The sequence below is a fragment of the Cheilinus undulatus genome, linkage group 11 (assembly GCF_018320785.1).
Source record: "Cheilinus undulatus linkage group 11, ASM1832078v1, whole genome shotgun sequence".
Lineage (NCBI taxonomy): Eukaryota > Metazoa > Chordata > Actinopteri > Labriformes > Labridae > Cheilinus > Cheilinus undulatus.
The window spans coordinates 17331067-17354321 of record NC_054875.1 but is presented as its reverse complement, the minus strand read 5'-3'; the positions used below and the strand labels follow the sequence as shown (position 1 = coordinate 17354321).

The window sequence follows — 23255 nt, the reverse complement described above, 5'->3', positions numbered from 1 at the left end:
TCTGAGAAGAAGCTTAAATTCATTTTTTGTTTTACTTACAGTATAATCTAAATAACATTTCTTGGAAAAAAAGAAACAGCATTTAGTCAATTCCTAAGTTTCTGAACAAATGACTGATGAATTTATCCCAGCATACTGGCAAGGAGAGTCTGAAAAGTAAAATGCACTAAGCCTTTGTCATATGTGTACACATATGGACTAGTACCATCAGTATTCTAGGATTAAGAATATTGTTACTGGGGATGAAACAGTTCCTCCAGTAATTTAAGTCTCTTGATTACAAAATTTCCCTGAGGCAAATTATCTGCCTTGAGGCTTTGTTGGAATCAGTCATGTATCCATATATGTGAATGGTTTAAGAATGGACATCACACCACGTGTAGCAATGCATTCTGTGTTATGCATGGACAGTGATTTGTGTGGCATAATGTACTTGCTTTCAATGTTGCTGTAACTTAACAAGCAGTAAAGATTATGTGGGGCGTGTAAATCATGAAGGAGGAGACAGAGGATAATGCAGTGATGTTGAAAAATTATGTTTATGTATCCACTGTCTGTGGCTTTATGGCAATTACAGCATTATACTGATGTAACAGTGTTGTGTAGGTAACTCCCACAAGGAGTTTAGAGACTGCATGGGTGCAAAACTCCCCATTTCCATGCTGCCCCCTCCTGTGAGAGGAACTGACCTGGATACAAGTTGAGTCCTACCTCATTCCTGGATCATAGACTACTTCACTGGCAACGCCTTTCCTTATTTTTAAGAGAATCCAAACTCTAATTAAGGCTTACATCTAAATACTTCAGATTCGTTTAAGAGCCATCCTGACCAAAAAGACTATTTAAATGCATCCTAAGGCCAAAAATGCTGCTTGGCAGGAGATGTTACATGGTGTGCAAGGATTTTATAATTTCATGTAAACTGGACAGTTTTCCTTTCTCCGGGAGTTCGCACATCTGTTTTTTTAAGATGAAGAAGAAAGTAATGAAATGATATGAGCTTAGTTTGACATAGACAGGTACACCTCAAAAAATTAGAATATAATGAAAAAGTTCAATATTTATTGTTACTCATTTCTGAAAGTGAAATCCATATGTTATACAGACTCATTACAAATAGAGTGAAGTATTTCAAGCCTTTTTTTTTTCTTGAAATGTTGATGATTATGGGGCGGCACGGCGGCGCAGTGGTTAGCGCCGTTGCCTCACAGCAAGAAGCTGGTTCACTTCCCAAACAGGGCCTTTCTGTGCGGAGTTTGCATGTTCTCCCCGTGCACGCGTGGGTTCTCTCCGGGTACTCCGGCTTCCTCCCACCACCAAAAACATGCTCATTAGGTTAACTGATCACTCTAAATTGGCTGTAGGTGTGAATGTGAGCATGCCTGGTTGTCTGTCTCTATGTGTTGTCTGTCTCTATATGTCAGCCCTGCGATTGACTGGGGAACAGTCCAGGGTGTACCCCGCCTCTCGCCCAATGACAGCTGGGATAGGCTCCAGCCCACCCCTGACCCGGAATGGAATAAGGGGTATAGAAAATGGATGGAAATGGGTTGATGATTATGGCTTACAGATAATGAAAACCCAAAATTCAGTGTCTCAGAAAATTTGAATATTGTGAAAAGTTAAATATTGGAAAGTCATGGTGTCATATCCTAATCAGCTAATTAACTCAAAACACCTGCAAAGGTTTCCTGAGCCTTTAAATGGTCTCTCAGTCTGAGTCAGTAGGCTACACAATCATGGGGAAGACTGCAAACTTGAGAGATGTCCAGAAGACAGTCAGTGACACCCTCCACAAGAAGGGTAAGCCACAAAAGGTCATTGCTAAAGAAGCTGGTTGTTCACACAGTGCTGTATCCAAGCATATTCATAGAAAGTTGAGTGGAAGGAAAAAAGTGTGGTAGGAAAAGGTGCACCACCATAAAGGATAACCACAGCCTTGAGAGGACTGTCAAGCAAAATCCATTCAAGAACTTGGGGGAGCTTCACAAGGAGTGGGCTAAGGCTGGAGTCAGCGCATCAAGAGCCACTACACACAGACCAATCCTAGACATGGGCCACAAATGTGGCATTCCTCGTGTCAAGCCACTCCTGAACCAGAGACAATGTCAGAAGTGTCTTCCATGGGCTGTGGAGAAAAAGAACTGGACTGTTGCTCAGTGGTCCAAAGTCATCTTTTCAGATGAAAGTAAATTTTGCATATATCATTTGGAAATCAAGGTCCCAGAGTCTGGAGGAAGAGTGGAGAGGCACAGAATCCATGTTGCTTGAAGTCCAGTGTGAAGTTTCCCAGGCAGTGATGATTCTGGCTGCCATGGTATCTGCTGGTGTTGGCCCCCTGTTTTCTGAAGTCCACAGTCAACGCAGCCATCTACCAGGATATTTTAGAGCACTTCATGCTTCCTTCTGCTGACAAGCTTCATGGAGATGCTGATTTCATTTTCCAGCAGGAATTGGCACCCGCCCACACTGCCAAAGGTATCAAAAGCTGGCTCAATGACCATGGTGTTACTGTGCTTGATTGGCCAGCAAACTGGCCTGACCTGAACCCCATAGAGAATCTATGGGGTATGGTCAAGAGGAAGATGAGAGGCACCAGACCCAACAATGCAGATGACCTGAAGGCCGCTATCAAAGCAATCTGGGCTTCCATTACACCTGAGCAGTACCTCAGGCTGATCGCCTCCATGCCACACCACATTGATGCAGTAATTCATGCAAAAGGAGGCCTAACCAAGTATTGAGTGCATAGAAATGAACATACTTTTCAGAATACAGTCACTAGAAAAAGTATGTGAACTCTTTGAGATTTCTTGGATTTCTGCATAAATTGGTCATCAAATGTGTTCTGATCTTCATCTAATTCACAACAATAGACAAACACAGTCTGCTTAAACTAATACCATGCAAAAAATTGTATGTTTTCATGTTTGTTTTTTTTTTAAGATTTATTTTTGGGCATTTCTGTGCCTCCATTAGATAGGGGAGGACAGTGGATAGAATCGGAAACAGGGTCAAGAGTGGGGGAGAGACATGCGGCAAAGGGCCCCAGGCCGGACCCGAACCCGGGCCGCCTGCGCACATGGGGAGCGCCTTTAACCACTAGGCCACCTGCTCCCCATGTTTTCATGTTTTTATTGATCAAACCATTTAAACATTCACAGTGCAGGTTGGAAAAAGTATGTGAACCCCTAGGCTAATGACTTCTCCAAGGGCTAATTGGAGCCAGGAGTCAGCCAACCTGGAGTCCAATCAATGTGATGAGATTGGATGTGCTGGTTAAAGCTGACCTGCCCCATAAAAAACACACACCAGTGTTGAATTTGCTGTTCTCAAGAAGCATTGCCTGATGTGAACCATACCTGGCACAAAAGAGCTCTCAGAAGACCTACTATCAAGAATTGTTGACTTGCATGAAGCTGGAAAGGGTTACAAAAGTATCTCTAAAAGCCTTGATGTTCATGCGTCCACTGTAAGACAGACTGTCTAGAGTGGAGAAAGTTCAGCACTGTTGCTACTCTCCCTAGGCGTGGTCGTCCTGTAAAGATGACTGCAAGAGCACAGCGCAGAATGCTCAATGAGGTGAAGAAGAATTCTAGAGTGTCAGCTAAGACTTACAGAAATCTCTGGCACATGCCAACATTTGTGTTGACAACTCTACAATAAGTAAGACATTAAACAAGAATGGAGTTCATGGGAGGGCACCCCGGAGGAAGCCACTGCTGTCCAAAAAACACACTGCTGCACATTTGAAGTTTACAAAAGAGCACCTGGATGTTCCACAGCACTACTGGCAAAATATTCTGTGGACAGATGAAACCAAAATTGAGTTGTTTGAAAGGAACACACAATGCTATGTGTGGAGATAAAAAGGCACAGCACACCAACATCAACACCTCATCCCAACTGTGAAATATGGTGGAGGGGCCATCATGGTTTGGGGCTGCTTTGCTGCCTCAGGGCCTGGACGGATTGCTGTCATTGACGGAAAAATGAATTCCCAATTTTATCAAGACATTTTACAGGAAAACTTAAGACCATCTGTTCACCAACTGAAGCTCAACAGAGGATGGGTGATGCAACAGGACAACGACCCAAAGCATAGAAGTAAATCAACAACAGAATGGCTTAAACAGAAGAAAATATGTCTTCTGGAGTGGCCCAGTTAGAGTCCTGACCTCAACTCGATTGAGATGCTGTGGCATGACCTCAAGAGAGCAATGCACACCAGACATCTGAATAATATTGCTGAACTGAAACAGTGTTGTAAAGAGGAATGGTCCAAAATTCCTCCTGACCATTGTGCAGATCTGATCTGCAACTACAGGAATGTTTGGTTGAGGTTATTGCTGCCAAAGGAGGGTCAACCAGTCATTAGCCTAGGGGTTCACATACTTTTTCCATCCTACACTGTGAATGTTCACATGTTTTGTTCAATAAAAACATGAAAACACATCATTTTTTGTGCAGTATTAGTTTAAGCAGACTGTGTTTGTCTATTGTTGTGAATTAGATGAAGATCGGAACACATTTGATGACCAATTTATGCAGAAATCCAAGAAATCTCAAAGGGTTCACGTACTTTTTCTAGCAACTGTAAATCCGTTTATCATTATGCTTTATCCTTCTTCCTGCCTTTGGTTCACAAGTTGGTCCACTTTGCTTTCACACCTCAAACGAACCGCACCAGCAAGGCAGAATAAGTTGTGCCATTAAAGAAGTATGTTCAACAAAAAATGTCGTCGTAGTTAATGACCTAACATTGGCAGTAGAGGATGGTTCCGATCCATCAGCCTCTGGGTTATGGGCCCAGATGGCAAAAAACTCAACGCACAATGTACACAATTACAGTCCCTACCAGTTGATGTTTGGGCAGCAGAGATGGGGACTTGAGTCCCAGACTTGGACTCCAGTCGCACTTAAGTCACACACATCAGTGACTTGAGACTTGACTTGGACTCGTGCACAATAGACCAGAGACTCGACTTGGAATATGGGACTCGTGCACAATTCTTGGTTTTTAATTTTTCCATCATGATCCCTTGTCCCCCTGTCACTCCTTTCCCCTTTCCTCCTCTTCCATTTGATGGTTTGTGCGTCTTTTACGCAGCACCAATGGCTGCTTTCCTCTCTTCCTCATCTTTTTTAATGCTGCATAACAATGACACACAAACGCGATGCTCACGCACACACCTACTCTGAAACGCACGCTAACATGTTGGTAGTGCAGACTGCAGACTTCAGGCTTCAGTCTGTTGAGGGCAAAAGTTTCAGAATACCTAAACTCTTTTCTCCTGCATTAAAGTTCCTCTCTGACCACGGAGGATCAATGGCAGTGCTGTCTGTGTGTGCACTCCAGCTGTGTGTGTCTCTGTGTTGCCTGCGTGAGCCATGGCCGTGGGCAATTTTAAAATATTATTTGGTTAAGAATCCCTTAATATCATATGTTTGTGGGGAACATAATGTTAGAATCTCTGCGTTGCCGCTTATTGATAATGAATGGAAATAAAAGATGACAGGAACATTGATACAATTCGTGGAGGCAGCAAGAAACAGAGACAGATGTATAAGAGGCTGTAACAGATAAATTAGTAACTAAGGAGTCCAGGAGATTTCAGCTGAATAAAGTAAAATTAAGCTTGATTTTACCCATATAAAGAAATTTAGACCATAAATGATGAGAAAAGTTTCTTAGGGAGAATGGAGGAAGAAATGCTCAGCATACTCTGTTGAAGATCTGTCTGAGTGAGAATCAGAAATGCTCATTGAATCTTTATTTTATTTCAGAATAAACAGTTCATTAACAGTTTTTGTGTTAGTATAAATTACTATCATTAAAGAAATATATCAGACAAATAACAAGAACATTAATCTCCAAAGTCTCAGTGTCAGTCTCTATCAGTGAAGTATGACTCATGTCTCTGTAGTGTTTCATATGTACACAGAGATAAGCTTTATTAAGAGGAGAGCTGATACTGATCATGTTGATGAGGGAAAAAAAGAAAGAGCATGTGTTTCATCTTATAGCAGAGGTACATATAATATATAGCAAATACATTCCCAACAACAGAACTGAGGCTAGTGGAAACACTGAGTGGCTAGTAGCCATTAGTCACAGTGGCTGCTGTGAAAAAAGATAATGTCAAGCCCTGTTTATATGTAAGTGTACACATGCGCACACCACAGCGAGCCGGCCACAGACAATACCCCACCCTACTGATGGTGATAATACTGTACAGGACTTGAATTCCATAGATAGCAGAATGCAGTGGTCTAAGCAGACTGGACACCAGAGGCAGATCATAGAACGCTCATTACAACCATCTGAGACTTGAGACTTGACTTGGACTCGTGACCAAAGACTTGAGACTTGACTTGGACTTGTAAAAAATAACTTGTGTGTAACTCTGTTGGGCAGAACCCAAATCTGCCATCAGTGCTCACTGATAAGCCCCCTGCTGTTGAGAGCACCAATGTGAGTAGTTGGATATCCCAGAACACTACAGCATTACATGCTGCAAGGAAAGCATTTGCAGAGGCCAATGGAGGATCAGTACAACACAGGGGACAAAGTCTACAACAGGCGAATTGATTGTACTGAATGGAAGGGCCCCAGTGTGGTCATCAGCCAAGATGGAGCAGTAATATTTGTACAACATGGGGGCACCTATGTCCAAGCAAGTATGTCCCCAAGGAGTGCTGAATGATGTGGACAATCAGACAGAGAGAAATGAAAATCAGAATACTCTACTAGGAACTGAACTCAGTAGTAATACTGACACTGAAAATGACAGTCAGGAGGAAACCACTGTAGGGCTGCAGTAAAATAGATTCTTCTGGCAATTAATTGAGTACTCCAGTAAGAAGTATTGCATTTTTTTTACTAATCACTTTTTCCTTTTTAAGAGAAGAAGTACTAGACAAATAAGAAAACAAGCTGGGCCCCTTAAATGAACTACTTCTATATTAAAAATTGGTATTAACAGATTCTCTAAAGAAAATATATTTTACAAAGTGCAATGGAGTTCTGATGGCAATTTACATTTCTTAAAGTTAAAAGGTCAGGAAGTTAAATAATTACATTAGATTATGCCATATTTGGGGTTTTAGGGATCCTCTCCCAGGAAATGTTTGGTGCTAACACTTTATTTCTTCCATGGGCTCTATGCATGAACTGCTTCCTCATTTGGCATTAGACCGCTCCCACACTTCCAGATGGCAAATTTGTTGCGGTGTACTCGCTGTTTGCGCTCAGAGATCTGCGTAGGTTCACCGGTGCAGGCATAGTGCTATATTTTCCATGAAGCCACGGGCACTGGCTGCATGTTTACAGGAACGCGTCCTGTGTCCTGTAAACATCACTGTATTAACTTCTCTTCCCTCATGATTTTCACACCTTGTACCATGCATGTTACGTTACAGTAACAGCGAAAACAAGTGCTGTGTGCCACATAAATAGCCGTCCGTGTGAAACCAATACCAACACTTTCAGTTAAAGCATCTGCAAGCCTGAAGCTGAAAGCTTGACAAGTAGTGACTTTCAAGACAATGACAGTGGCCAAACACTGGAAAAATCCTCAGCAGAGCAGGAAAGGCATAAGGAACACACAAAGACTGGTACAATCTTCAACACACAGATCCTGAGGAATCTGCTGGCACAACAGGATCAGTTAACTTGAAACAAGTGAGTGATCTTCAGGTTATTACAACTGAGCAAACAGAGTTATGCACTGATAACCAAAAAGATTAAATACTTATAGTAAATGATGACGTGTTCATGTTTGTCAAACACACTGAACTCACAACTGGAATGAGGTGTTTTTTGGAGGTGAGGGATGAAGGCCAGAAATGCATCTCTACAAGGTGGGTGTGCACACTAAAGGACACATCTAATGGTGTTGTACCCAAAGCTAGGTTAGTTGCAAGAGGCTTTGAAGAGATGAATACTGAGGAGCTCCAAAAAGACTCACCCAACTGTGCCTCAGAGTACCTGAAAATGTTAATGGCTGTAATATGCCAAAAGCAGCTAAACTGTATGGACATTAAAGCAGCCTTTCTACAAGGTAAAGAGTTGACTCAAAATGTGTACACCAGGCCTCCCCATGAAGCCCAAAGACAGGGCTACCTATGGAAGTTAAAAAAGTGTGTTTATGGCCTGGCAGATACTTCTCTGTATTGGTATAACAGAGTAAAAGACACAATGCTGAAGTTGGGAGCCACTAGGGCTAGGTATTGCCACTGATTGCCTGAATCGATTCGATTTTGATACTCAAGGTCCTGATTCAATCAGATATTGATTCATGTAGGGATATTTTAGTAACAAAACCTATGTTGCTTCTACATTTAAGAGATTCTCAGAGAACTTCAGTTTGAAATAGTACAAATAATGTTCCAACTAGGTACATTATCAAAAATATCAGCGTTTGCATTTTCGTCAGGACTTAATGACCAGCAGACATTGCCTTCTATGTCCTCTGAACACTTTAAGCAGATTACAAAAGGAGATGATGCTACGCAGCCTATTTACCGACAGGTGAATTGAACTGACCGCGGGAGACAGGAGTTGATGCAGTAAAGGAGGACAGAGCAAAGACACTCAGGAGCACCACTTCAATACAAACAGCCTGCAACTTTGTGATGAGTTGATGTGTTGTTTTTGAGTGTTAGTGCCGTAAAATATCAAAAAATTTCCTACTCTGCTAGCTTTGTGTGCTTCTCTACCTGTAATTCCTAGAGCTGCATTGCTCCTCGTCCCCTGCAGCACAGTTCTCTATCAGTCAGATGCACACTACGTGTCTGCCCCCTGACCAGCGTCTTGGGGGAGGGGGGTGGGTGACTCACCAACCAGAGTGATCTTGGTCGAACAAAAGCTTTTCGACCAAACCACAGACCAATCGAATTGAAGCTGTCAGCCCTAAATTTCAGTAAATATGACCTCCTAATGCTGCAAATTCAACAAATGATCATTAACAGTTCTTTACAACTCATAAAATGTTTTGAAACTGTCGTGCATAATAATTCGGAAAAGTGCATTTTTAGTTTTTTTATTTTGGAAAAACAAAATAGTTATCATTGGGAGGTTTGTTCAATAAAGTTTGAATTATGCCCTAACGATGGATGACTTGAAAATTATACTGTCATTTGCATCAACTATTTAGGAAAAATCAGAGAACAACATAATTTGCATATTAATTTGGAATACGTGCACAGTAGTGATTATAAGAATTTTTACCATAACTAATATATCATTTTAAGAAACATGATTTGCACTTGTGCATGTGGATTGCACTCCTTAAACACCATCTGTGAACTCTATCTTTGTAAATATATACATAAATAAAATGTTTAAAAAAAAGCATATTGACCTCCCATCAGTTGACTTCCATAGTTATTCTTATTCAGCTAAGGCTGAATGATTCTGAAAAAAATGATATAATTGCCATTATTTTGACTCATATTAAAAATTTGATATGAATTATTGATTGATGGAAAGGATCATTTTTATGTCATTCATATTTTCAATAAAAAGAAATTGTGTACAAAAATAAGAAAAGCAGGATTTTTTTGAAAACTATTTTAGAAAGAATTGGCCCTTGAATGTTTGCAATGTGCAGAGCATAATATCTCTGCTACAAAAAAAATTATTAAACTGATATTCTGACGCACATTTCAGAAAGAAATATTCCATCTTCTGCAATTTTAAAATGACTGTATGCAATTTTGTGATTTAGTCTGAATATTGATCAATTGTTCAACCCCACCACTTCCCAAAGCTCACGAGTACCTAAAAAAGCACATGAAGCACCTAAAGGGAGAAAATGATATGGAGATAGACTGTGTTTTGTTTGTATTAATTACTCTTACAACTCACACACAACACAAATAAATTTAAATCTTATAAACAAACTTTACCTTGTGAATGATGAGTGGACATTCTAAACCACATTTGCAGGTGCCATCAGTCAACAGATAGGTCTTGACCTCATCAAGGGAAGCTAGGGCAGTACCACTAGGGCTAAAGATAGAAAGCAGAAAGAGATGAACTTCAGCAGCAAAATAAAAAGATGTACACAGAGATATACACATGGAACTGTTAAGGAAAAAACAAGGCTGATGTTGCTACGCCTAATGCAGATGTTTTATTTTTTTAATGAAATAATTTAATGAAAGTTGTCGCAATTATCGTATACAAAACCATGTTGCATTTATGTAGTTGCTTCTAAAATACCAGAAGTGTAAGAGAATTTTGGAAAAACCTAGGAAAAAACGACTGCTTTTGAAATGTGCTCTGTATGACCTACAGAGCCTGTAGGTCACTCTGCGTCATTGGATGAATCCTTTGTCAGTCAACTTGCGTATTCAAAATCTGGTTGAATGCTTTGTCCGTCTTTCACAACCAATTGACACTCTGGAATCCCTCAGGCCCTCCCTATTACAGTTTTGATCTGTTGATCTCCAATGACGACAACACATTTGAATGTGACAGAAGCCTTGGAACATATACTATAGAAGCAGTGATGAAGATGACACAGCTTCATTTTGGTTAAAATAGAATGACAACTAACATTTATACTCAAAAAAACAAAAATATGACAAAAAAATCATTTTTAGCATGTTTTTTGCACTTACCTGTCATTTTATTCATATATTCCACTACTTTTGTTGAAGCTAAGACTTTGGTAAGCCTATGTCAGACACCAAAACAATTTGTCCATATGAGTGAAGGTGTGCTTTCAGAAGAGATTCCAAAATTTTGGATTTCAAAATTCAGCCTTTGGGCTAAAAAAAACTCTGTACACAGCTCTCTGGGACAAAATGGCCTCAGTATGCATTAAGCTTAGATTGTCCTGAAATTTCGGATATAAAAACATTTCGGTATTGTGTTTTTTGCAAATACCTTAAAAAGGTGAATCCAAAAACAATGTAAAAATCAAGGATATACCCTTAGACCAGTGGTATTCAACCTTATATACCAAAGAGCCACACTGTCTAAAAAATACTTTAGAGAGAGCCACAATCCAAACCCAGAATGTAAGGTAGAAAATAGATCAGTTAATCTGTAGTTGAAATGAAATAAAACAATAAATTGGTGGATAATTATGAGGTTAAATGGGATGCAAATGTCTGCATAGTGTCAGAAGAACCAATATGTCACTGATAATGAGCATATATTTATTTTATTTATCACTGACATCAGGCTAAAACCTTGTATCTTAATTTTCATGATTTTAATTTGTTTTTATAAACCATATTTATATCATTTTTATAAATTACAAATTTTTCATTTCCTGAAAAGTGGTCATTTTGGAGATACCAGCCTTTGGCCCAACATCAGCATTATGAAAGTTCCAGTCTAAGGTATTAGACTGTGCTGAGCTTGAGCAATGACATGCTTTTCAAAGAAAATGATGAATTATGGTTGGCTATTTGGGTATTCATATCTCACATTGGGGCCTTTACTTTAGTTCTGTGGCTTTATTAACATAAAAGAGATGCTTTCTATTTTTTTCTGCTCATTTTTAAATCTTTAAAGGGGGGATGGCCTCATTTGGGTCTTTGCCCTGGGTTTCCAAATGACTAAAACCAGCCCTGCCTCACACCTGCAGCTTTCCAGACACATTGTAACACCCCACCTCATTTTGGAGCTTTGCTTTTATATTTCTGCTCTTTTGACAATATTTATGATCATTAGTGCATTAAAGATCAAATAACACACCCACGTTTGAACAACTTTCACTAGATATTAAATTTTACGTTATCTCCACATGTGATCCGTGTGTGTTACAGGCTACTCATTGATAATGCATACAGGCATAATTGTCATAAGATATGGATGTGAGACAGCATCGGCAGGCGTTGCTGGAGAAATGTTAAAACGAGGAAATGGGAAGCTTCAATTTGAACACAAGACAGCACACCTCAATGACTGAGCTTCCTGAAGACGCACTACGTGGACTTTCTGCTTTCTCTTACACACACTCTGCTGCGTGGAAGTGCATCCGACAGAAATAATATACAGATTTATAATAATAAACATTGAAATTTGTAAGTTAAAGCCTGACTTCTTTGTGTGGGAAGCAGATTTATTGATGTGGCCTACCATGAACCTTTACTGATGACAGTGTTTACCTTCATAAAGGTTTTTGGTTACAGTTTTTTTTTTTTCAAGTAAGCCTAAAAAGAGCCTCAACTGGTCACTAAAAAGCCACATGTGGCTCAAGAGCCACGGGTTGAGTATCACTGCCTTAGACCAATCTTCAAATTTAGGTCTATGGTTGAAATCCGAAATATGCTGATTAAATCAGCATATTTATTTCTTTAACAATTTGGCTCATATGCAGTCATTAAAGTATAAAGTCATAAAATTGAAAATCAGTAGCCATTATCTAAATGTTAACAACAAGCAACTAACCTTCACAGGCTCTCTTTTAAACTGAATGAACAGAAAACATCTTGCACACTGCAGGGTTCCAAAAATCCAAATTATTTATTGCACCAAAGTAGTGACATTTCGAGCACTGCTGCTCTTCATCAGACTCTTAAACTGACCCAACTCACCTGATGTAAATCACCTGTCCACCATCCAGTCTCCTCTGCCAGCCAATGGGGACTTGTATTGCAGTGGTGTGGACCCCATCTTTGTCCCCACTTACAGTCTCACTGCCGCCCATCATTTTTTAGCTGTGGCCTGCCAGCACCTTGTGAGAACAGTTTAGTGTTAATATAACTTCCTTTAAATCACACAAAAGGCTCAACTACAATATTACTAGTTTGACTTTTAATTCTTACTTATTCTTTTTGGTCTTTTAACATTAAATTGTCAGGCATTATCCTGTGTTCTTTTCCTAAACTATAAAACAAAGACTGTCAGTGTTTAAAGTATTCTATGTGACACTTTTAACTATACTCTTGCAATTTATGGTCTGAATTCAATTTGTATGTCATTTCAAAATGACAGCCAACCAAAACTGCTGAACCTCTTTTAAAAATGACTACAAGCAACTGCCATGCCACAACTGTAATGCCTCATCTTAAGTCATTTAATAAGTAAACACAAGCACCCATTAAAGGGATGAGCTTGTCACAGCTGCCTTGAGTACCAGTTCTCTTGGTGAAGCAACCTGCACTCTACATGTATTGGCCACATTAATGTGATTTCAATTTTACATGTTGCAGAGAGCAAACTTTAACCCTATAAAAAGATAATCTTACAAAATGGTAAGACAGGCTGGTAATAACATTTAGCATTAGCAGTCATGTTATGTATTCTACTGACGGTTTAAACAGAGAGTGACTGTTGTCTCTGAACATTATAAACAGAGACATGATGTTGTCATTTAACAATAAATAAGACCAGTATAAGGGGAAAAATTGAGTTTGTCAAATTACATTAATTAATGAGAAAAGCCAATTTTGCATACCATGTCATCTTTAGGAAGCCAAGATCTGTTTTGGCTATGATATCCTCCATCCAAAGTACATGCTGGTGGGTGAGAAGCACTGCCAGTTAAACCTGACTTGATGCCAAAACCCTTGGACTTTCCTCAGCTCAGCTGAGAGGTTGTCTTCTTCAGATTTATTTGTTCAGGTCACATCAGAGTAGGGTCTTGGATGAAGATGGAGAGCCTTGAAAGAAGGGTGGAGGAGGATTATGTAACATGCCATGGAGAGTAGAGCACATAATTGATGTGGTAGACTGTTTACCAGAATGAATAAAATCTGAGCTTTCCCAAATATGATCAAAGTAACGTCTGATGCAGTGCAATGTCAAAAACAATACAACTTCAGAGCAAACTGTGGCTACTTATAAGTGGGTGGGTGTGTTTAGAGAGGCCCGTGGTTTGCTGGATGTTTAGCAAAATGAGCAGACTCGTTTCAAGCAATCAACGTACAGAAAAAAGTTAGCAACCTCAAATGTGTATGAAACGCAATATGATGGTATTCGTAGATGCGTTAAATCAGCGTGTCTTTGCTTGCAGGGATGGGGGTACATCCGATTACTCCTTACTCCCTTCACGGCTTATACATAGCAGGCTAGCAGCTAGGCTACTAGCATAGATAGCTACCCTACTTTGCAGTATGTTGTCGTGACAGCTGTCAGGCGCACAAAAAACTCCGATTTAAAACTCTTGTATGTTTGTAACGGGAACGAGAACAGAGCGAAACATGATACTGTTTACACTAAAAACTGACGACACGGGGTTGTATTTACTTACGGATAGCTGTTAGCTAGATAATGTTAGCAGAACCCATCAACCTTTCTCTGTGTTAAGCTCTCTGTGTTGGCGAAGTTTTGGAGTCTTTGCCTCTCTGGCTCGCGGGAGAATCAAGACTTAGCTGGTTAGCTAACGGAATAGCCAAATTATGTTTTGAAGACGAATGATAATTAATTGAAGAACTGTAAAATAAACAATCTCAATATCAAAATCACGTATAACCGCAATCAAGTAGCTCTGGGCTTTTATGCAATGTCTGCCATTCCGATTTAAAAACAAAGGGCAATAACGCTTCATCTTACTGCGCCTGGGATCTGAAGGCTAACACTACTAGCTAGGCTAGCAGAGCTAACTGTCTAAAATTTACTTGTTTCTGTAGTGTCCCAGCAAGACTGAAGGATGTCCCGATCCCGGTGCGTAATTATCCAGCCGTTTCTCTGGCCTTTGCTCTGCTAAACCATCTGGTGCTCAAATGTATACCGACAACCATTACGACAAATGTAATCCCAAAATTCTCAGTTTACCACTGTTTTTTTCTTACAGATTCCGAGCAAAAAATAATGGAGTTTTCTGTTGGGCATGCGCAGTCAGTGCTTGGAGAGTATCGTACCCGACATGCAACGGGACCTTTGTAGTGTTCCAGACAGACATCAGTGCTCCTTGATAAAGGACATGATAGTGTTAGAAGAGCAGAGCAGGCTGCAACGATATATATATATATATATATATATATATATATATATATATATATATACATATATATATCTACACACACACACACACATATATTTAAAGAATAACATTTGTCTCAACATGCTTTGTACCAGATTTATCTTACAAGCTTATTTTTATGATTTGTCCCTAAACAGGTAAATAACGACAGTAAAATACAGAACTAATCAATTAATCAATCAATTGTCTACAACTATGCGTGCACACAGCCACACACCCATATACCCATAAACCGACAACACACACACAGCCCGAGACCACATTTCTAAAAGGGGAGCAAAATACAGATATCAAAATATTGTCAGAGTTGTACAGCTGGTGTTTAGGTGTAAGATTATTCTGAAAAAAACTGATTCCTTAAAATCTACTTTTTGAGTTCTTGAAGAAAATGTGGATGCACTGTATGTGCAAAGTTTTAGATTGGTTGGAAGATGATTCCATGCTTTAATGGCTTTAAAAGCAAAAGCAGACAGTGCAAAGGCAGAGCCATGCTTAGGTTTACTACAATCTCCATTCAAAGCAAACCTTTTTGCTCTGCTAATGTGCTCATGGGTGTACCACAGGGGGGAAAAAGGGTGCTGATTACCTGGGCCCACAATAGGGAGGGGCCCAGGTAATCAGTGCCTGATACCAGTAATCAGAGGGAAGCCTGCAATGAAAAGTGAGTTTTTTTAATTTTTACTTAGTTATTAATGTCATTCTTAAATCAAAAGCAACAAGATAAATTGGTCAACAGACTGAAATTTGTATCAAATAGAGTGAAATACAATACTGAGGGGCCCCTTCTCCTCCCTCACAAATGTCCAAATGGTGTAGACTAGTGCTTTGAAATAAAGCAAGTAAATTTAATTTAACCATTGTAAAAATATTGCTCATAAATCTGGAAATTGTGGTTCAAAAATATATTAAAATGCATAGATATTTGTAAAAATAATGCAACATTTGTTGCTTGGCTAGCCAGCTCGGGAGGGCCCTGGTTAATATTCTTTCTGGGGGCCCAAAATCCATAGCTACACCCTGTGCTCATAGTGTAGTTTAGCTGTTATTAATAAATTAATTCACCACTTTATAAAACAGTTGAAATAAAGTGCACCTGGACAACAATGGAAGCAGCAGCATATATTTACATAAAAAGAAAAAGATTGCAGATCATAAGATGTATATGATGATGCATTTTGGATCGTTACTAATCAATCTCAGATGGCGCTGATCTTATGGATGGATAATGTAATAGAATCAAGAGTACTGAGAATTTTTCAGCGTGTGTGAATCAGATTTAAACAGCTTCTGTCTTTGCAGACAGTGGATTTTGTTCTGTATATAAAAGTGAAAGGATATATAGTTGGGCCACAGGTTGAACAAACTCCTAATCTTTAGATGTGACGTCCACGGTTCTATTCCTTTCATCATGAGAGCTATGATACTGTCATTCAGGTTCTTGGAGGTCCATCAACCACTCTACTGTTCCTTCTGTTAGCTTTAGTGACTCCCTCTGCTGTTTGTTCTGTGTCTGTAAGTTTTAGAAGAGCATTCCCAATGAAGAAGGACTGAAACTGATCAGCCAGTAAATGACTATGCCTGGAAAAGAGACATCTTGCCAAAATCTGTTATATCAGAGGATGCATACTCAATTTGTGTGAAATTTATACCTTCTACAAGACTTCCTCAAATATGGGTTGGCTTCCCACTGTCACCTTGAGAGAAGTATTTATGGACCTGACTTCTCTTTCCCATGTTCTGCCAAAGTGGGGTGTGTTTGGAGGGCCTCTAGTTTTGGTTACCTGGCTATAGTAATTATAAAACCAGAACTGGGGCAACATTTATATTTTCAGCTGAACCACTACTTGTAGAAACACAGACCACACAAATTCACTCTTCTTATATAATAATGATAATGATCAAATTGATTTAAACCCAGTGTCCCAGTTCCTTAACAACCAGCATTATTCTGAAATACTCATTAATTCTTGAATTTGTCCATATCACATGCTACAAGGCAGATGTAATCAATAGTTGGCCAAATTCTTTTAAGGAGTTCAAGAGAAATAAAAACAGGTTGTAAAACATACTGACACTAAAAAAAAATAAGTATTATAGGGGACATATTATGCACTACACTTTTTCAGGCTTTTCTAACAAAAATATGTGCCCTTGGCCTGTCCACAATCTCCTCAAATACCAGAAACCCCCCCTGCCCCACCATTCAGAAAATGTGTGCTTAAACAAGCTGTTCTCAGATTTATCCTCATGATGTCACATGGGGAGTAAGCACCTGCCCCCAGGTTTGGTTGGCCCTCCCTGCTTAGAAGAAAGTTCCACCCTCCTCTGACACCGACAGTGAAACGTTGAAGGTCCCGACCAATATGGACTGTCCAGAAAGAGGAGCTGCTGGTGGAGCTGTGGGCAGGTCAGCCCAGCCTGTTTGATGTGAATTGTCCAACATATCATGACTTTGAAAAAACTGCATGGTGGGAAAAAATTGCTAAAAGAATCTAGTAGTAGTCTTGTAAATAGTGACCCTGCAAGATTCACAATATTTGTAAAATCTCAGTCTGAGACTAGGCTGTGGCTAAAAACTATAAAAGCTTGTCTTTAGATGTAAGCAGGTGTGAGCTGATAGTTTTCCAAGAGTCTTTTCTAAATCTTTCCAAAGTCTTCTGATGTATGGGTAGCTTTAGTGGGTTACCCTGCTGACTTTGGCATGAACCATGGACTAGAACACAGATAAAGGCAGGACCCAAATGCACCACTCAGGAGACCAGTTGAGGAGAAGCCAAAAATCAGAATCTTTAATTCAGTCCGAGTCAAAAACCAGAGATCCAAAAACTCACAGCAAAGGTACAGGCAGGGATCAGGCAAGAGCAGAGTCGGGAAAACTGGCAGAGTCGTAACAAAAGACAAGACGAGAGCAAACTAAAGAGCCGGAACGTGAACTAAGGAGAACAACGGACTGACAAGGAGGTGAGTGTGCAGGTGAGTATTATACTATGACTAATCAGTGATGCAGGACAGGTGTGAGGAGCAGCATGCAGGACGGAGAGCAGCAGTGGGAGGAGACGAGGTGAGTGACACATGAGGGATCGGGAGTCAGTGAGGAAGGGCGGGGCGAGGTGAGCGGAGCGGAATCAATCTAAAACAGAAAAGGAAAATTAGAACACGCAAAACATAAAACAGACATGAATGTGCAAAAATAAAAGTGAACAAAAATAGACTTAACAGACAGGGATCATGACAGTGCCCCCCCCTCAAGGGCCGGCTCCTGACGGCCCAGGAACATCAGGGTGAGAGGCATGGAAGTCATGGATGAGGTAGGGGTCCATAATGAAGCGGGAGGGGATCCATGAGCGTTCCTCTGAGCCATAACCCTCCCAATCCACAAGATATTGGAGGCCCCGTCCCCGGCGACGAGCAGCGAGCAGCTTTCTCACGGTGAACACTGGGTCCCCATCGATGAGTCGGGCGGGAGGAGGGGGTTTGGCCAGAGGGACCAGAGCGCTGACCTTGGTGGGTTTTATTTGGCTGACGTGAAAGGCTGGGTGGATCCGCATTGACCTGGGGAGCTTTAATTTCACAGTGACGGGATTGATGATCTTAGAGATGGGAAAAGGTCCAACAAACCTGGGGGCGAGCTTACGGCATTGGACTCGCAGAGGCAGGTGCCGAGTGGAGAGCCAGACCTTCTGTCCATCCTTGTAGTTAGGGGCGGGGGCCCTCTTGCGGTCGGCCGCAGACTTGTACACGGTCGAAGACTTGATAAGATTCTGCCGTGCTCGCTCCCAGGTCCTCCTGCATCTCCTGACCAGAGTCAATGCGGACGGGACTGTGGATTCGGAGTCTAAGGAGGGGAACAGAGATGGTTGAAAACCGTGCACCACATGAAAAGGGGAGAAACCAGTGGAGGATGTAGGTAATGTGTTGTGTGCATATTCCAACCAGATTAGCTTCTGTGACCATGAAGCGGGCTCCTGAGATGCCAAACAGCGCAAACCTGTCTCCAGCTCCTGATTGAGGCGCTCTGATTGGCCGTTAGTTTGAGGGTGGAAACCGGATGACAGACTCACACTAGCTCCCAGGAGATTGCAGAACTCCTTCCAAAAACGGGAAACAAACTGAGGTCCTCGGTCGGAAACTATGTCTGTGGGGAAACCATGAAGTCTGAACACATGAGACATCATTACCTCCGCCATTTCCTTGGCCGAGGGCAGTTTTGGCAGAGGAATAAAGTGCACCATCTTAGAAAAACGGTCCACCACAGTGAGCACTGTGGTGTTACCTGCGGACGGAGGGAGTCCCGTGACAAAGTCCATGGAAAGGTGTGACCAGGGCCTCTTGGGGACGGGTAAGGGTCTGAGTTCCCCAATGGGTTTCTGTTTGGAGACTTTACAAGTGGCACAAATGGGGCATGCATTGACATATTCAGACGTCTCCTTCTTCATGTTGGGCCACCAGAATCTTTGGGATATAACAAATAAAGTCTTAGCGATACCGGGGTGACATGAGGTCTTGAGAGTGTGGGCCCAATCAATGACGGCACCTCTAAGTTCCGGAACCATGAATAATCTCCCTTCAGGGCACTCTAGGGGGCTCTCTACCTGCTCTAAGGCCCCTCTAACCCTGTCGACTATATCCCAAGAGAGGGTGGAAACAAAACAGGACGGAGGTAACATGGACTTGGGTTCAGAATTAACGTTAGCTGAGTCAAAAAGGCGGGAAAGGGAGTCAGGCTTGACATTCTTAGAACCTGGTCTAAAAGCTATGGTGAAATTAAATCTATCAAAAAATAACGACCACCTGGCCTGCCGAGCATTCAACCTCTTGGCCGTCTTTAAATATTCAAGATTTTTGTGATCTGTCCAAACCTGGAAGGGATGAGCCGCCCCCTCCAGCCAATGTCTCCACTCTTCCAGAGCCAACTTAACTGCCAGCAGTTCTCTATCGCCTACATCATAATTGTGTTCGGCTTGGGATAATTTCTTTGAGAGAAAGGCGCAGGGGTGAAATTTACCATCAATGGGATCTTTCTGTGACAGTATGGCTCCTACTCCGACATCGGAGGCATCCACCTCCACAATGAATTGCCGGCTGGTGTCTGGAAGAGTGAGAATAGGGGCTGTCGTGAAGCGCTCTTTTAGTACCTGGAATGCAGATTGGCACTCCGGGCTCCAGACGAATGGCCTGTGAGGAGAAGTGAGAGCATGCAGGGGTGAGGCTACAGAGCTGTAGTTACGAAAGAATTTACGATAAAAGTTAGCGAAACCTAAGAACCTCTGAACATCCTTACGAGACTTGGGAGTAGGCCAATTAGCTACAGCTGTGACTTTTTCCGGATCCATTCTTACCTCTCCCTCAGCGAGCACAAACCCCAGGAAGGATACTCTGGGTTTGTGAAACTCACACTTTTCAGCTTTGATGAACGGCTGGTGTTGCAGCAGCCTCTGGAGGACCAAACGGACATGCTGTCTGTGAGATTCTTCATTGGGAGAGAAGATCAAAATGTCGTCAAGATACACAAATACAAAGATGTCAAGGTATTCTCTGAGGACATCGTTTACCAGGTTCTGAAAGACTGCCGGGGCGTTGGTTAGGCCAAAGGGCATGACTAAATACTCATAATGACCAGTAGGGGTGTTGAAAGCTGTCTTCCACTCATCTCCTTCCCTGATCCTGACCAGATGATAAGCATTGCGGAGATCAAGCTTGGTAAATATTTTAGCTCCATCAAGGAGTTCAAAGGCCGTGGAGATGAGTGGAAGAGGGTACCGGTTTTTTACAGTGATTTTATTTAAACCTCGGTAATCAATGCAGGGGCGAAGAGTTTTGTCTCTTTTCTACAAAGAAAAATCCTGCACCTGCTGGAGAAGAGGAAGGCCTGATAATACCTGCTGCTAGGGAGTCTTTAATGTAGTTCTCCATGGCGGTGCGTTCAGGGGCAGTGAGAGAATACAACCTCCCTCGAGGGGGAGAAGAACCAGGTAGCAGATCTATCGGGCAGTCATAGTCACGGTGAGGTGGAAGAGAGGTAGCCTTTTGCTTACTAAAAACCTCAGCTAAATCGTGGTAACATGGAGGAACATTAATTAGATCTGAAGCTGAGGGAACAGGCTCTACCGAAGACCTCTTAGGGAAACAGGTGTCTCTGCATTTCTTTCCCCATCCCTGAACCTGTCCCGTGGACCAATCTATTTGAGGGTTGTGTAGAGCTAACCAGGGGTGTCCTAAGATAATGTCGTGGGTCATGTCAGGAAGCACATGAAAACTGATCCTCTCGGAGTGAGAGTCTGGGAACCTGATTTGGACAGATTGAGAGCGGTGAGTGATTTTGCCCAGCAGGGAGCCGTCTACGGCCTTCACCTCCAGAGGACGAGGTAGTCTAAACAGGTTCAAAGCTAGGGTCCTAGTGAGACGAGAATGGATCAGGTTAGCTTCAGCTCCCGAGTCTATTAAGGCAGGAACTTTAAAACAGTCATGGTTGGTGCAGAGCTCTACCTGAGGTCGGACATAGTTAATAATGTTCAAGGTGATGACTTCACTCACCGGTTGTAGGAGCTTCTTAGGGTAACGGGTAGCTTTGACGTGACAATTACTAACAGCATGACCTAAGTGACCGCAGTAAAAACACCTTCCGTCCCTCTGTCTGCGGAGCCTCTCCTCCGGGGATAGGCGAGTGTGACCCAGTTGCATGGGCTCCTCGGTGCTGGGTCCTGGGGGCAGTAGAGCGGAGGAGGGAGGGCGACCCGGTGCGGGAAGGTCGGAGGCGTCTCTTCTCCAACTGCGCGGCGGAGATGTACGGTGGCTGGAGCGCCCCCTCTCTCTCTCGCGCTCGGACAGGCGGCGGTCGATCCTGATGGCGAGGGCGATGAGAGGGTCCAATTCGGCCGGAAGGTCGAGGGGAACCATGGCGTTCTTGACGGACTCCGAGAGTCCCTGGAAAAAGGCGTCAGTGAGAGCCGCAGGGTTCCAGTCACTCTCCGCGGCCAGAGTGCGGAACTCTATGGCGAAGTCAGCCACGCGGCGTCTCCCTTGCTTCAGCCGGAGGAGAGCGTGGGAGGCTTCACGTCCGGGAGGGATCTGTTGGAACACCTGCTGGAGGGCTTGAGAGAAGGCAGTCACCGATGAGCAGATAACCGACCTCCGACTCCACTCCGCCGTGGCCCAAGCGGCAGCGCGTCCAGAGAGGTGAGACAGGATAAACGCTACCTTGGCTCTGTCGGAGGAGAACGCGGAGGCCTGGAGTTCGAAATGGAGTTCACATTGAGTCAGGAAGGTTCGCACATCTCCGGAGTCCCCTGAGAATTTTTCTGGACGGGAGAGCTGCAGCGTGGTAGAGATAACCGGCGGAGCTGGAGAGCTCGTGGTGTCTTGGGCAGGAAGCGCGGCAGGAGCGTCCTCAGGTTGAGCGGCAGGAGGGGTGTCTGCGTGGACCATTTGGACAATGGAGTTCAGCTGGGAGCTCAGGCCGTGGATTAGCGCCTCCTGGCGCGCGGTCATCTCCCTTATGAAGGTGTGCATGGAGGCAATCTGTTCTTCCTGCTGCGCGATCCTTTGGCCCTGAATCTTCAGAGCGTGGCGAACTGGATCCGAGTCTGCTGGGTCCATTCTGGTCAGTCCGTTCTGTCATGAACCATGGACTAGAACACAGAAAAAGGCAGGACCCAAATGCACCACTCAGGAGACCAGTTGAGGAGAAGCCAAAAATCAGAATCTTTAATTCAGTCCGAGTCAAAAAACCAGAGATCCAAAAACTCACAGCAAAGGTACAGGCAGGGATCAGGCAAGAGCAGAGTCGGGAAAACTGGCAGAGTCGTAACAAAAGACAAGACGAGAGCAAACTAAAGAGCCGGAACGTGAACTAAGGAGAACAACGGACTGACAAGGAGGTGAGTGTGCAGGTGAGTATTATACTATGACTAATCAGTGATGCAGGACAGGTGTGAGGAGCAGCATGCAGGACGGAGAGCAGCAGTGGGAGGAGACGAGGTGAGTGACACATGAGGGATCGGGAGTCAGTGAGGAAGGGCGGGGCGAGGTGAGCGGAGCGGAATCAATCTAAAACAGAAAAGGAAAATTAGAACACGCAAAACATAAAACAGACATGAATGTGCAAAAAATAAAAGTGAACAAAAATAGACTTAACAGACAGGGATCATGACAGACTTTTGTCTGGGAGATTGATGGTTCAAATCCTAGTCGGGTCCTTAACTTTGGATAAAAGTGTCTGTAACAGTGTAACATCAGGAGTGCCACGTCCATTTCCTGAGAGGGGTGTGGTCAGGAGCGGACCCAGGCAGCTATTTACCATTTAAAGCC

The 23255-nt window shown here is 42.5% G+C and overlaps 1 protein-coding gene across 3 annotated transcripts in view; it reads right to left on the bottom strand.

The window, feature by feature from the left end:
* The window catches only part of mbd6 (methyl-CpG binding domain protein 6), a 46485-nt gene extending 31704 nt beyond the window's left edge, over positions 1 to 14781 (bottom strand). The window contains exons 1-4 of one of the 3 annotated variants that reach the window (XM_041798860.1): positions 14584 to 14781; positions 13422 to 13626; positions 12559 to 12698; positions 9913 to 10015 (exon numbers count right to left, since the gene is read on the bottom strand). In XM_041798860.1, the coding sequence (XP_041654794.1) occupies positions 9913 to 10015; positions 12559 to 12674 (219 nt within the window). In that variant the 5' untranslated portion in view covers positions 12675 to 12698; positions 13422 to 13626; positions 14584 to 14781. Of the gene's footprint in view, positions 1 to 9912; positions 10016 to 12558; positions 12699 to 13421; positions 13627 to 13704; positions 13719 to 14216; positions 14329 to 14583 lie in introns of those variants that run through there. The other 2 variants (XM_041798861.1, XM_041798862.1) reach the window with 2 other exon arrangements.
* Positions 14782 to 23255: the final 8474 nt, after the last annotated feature.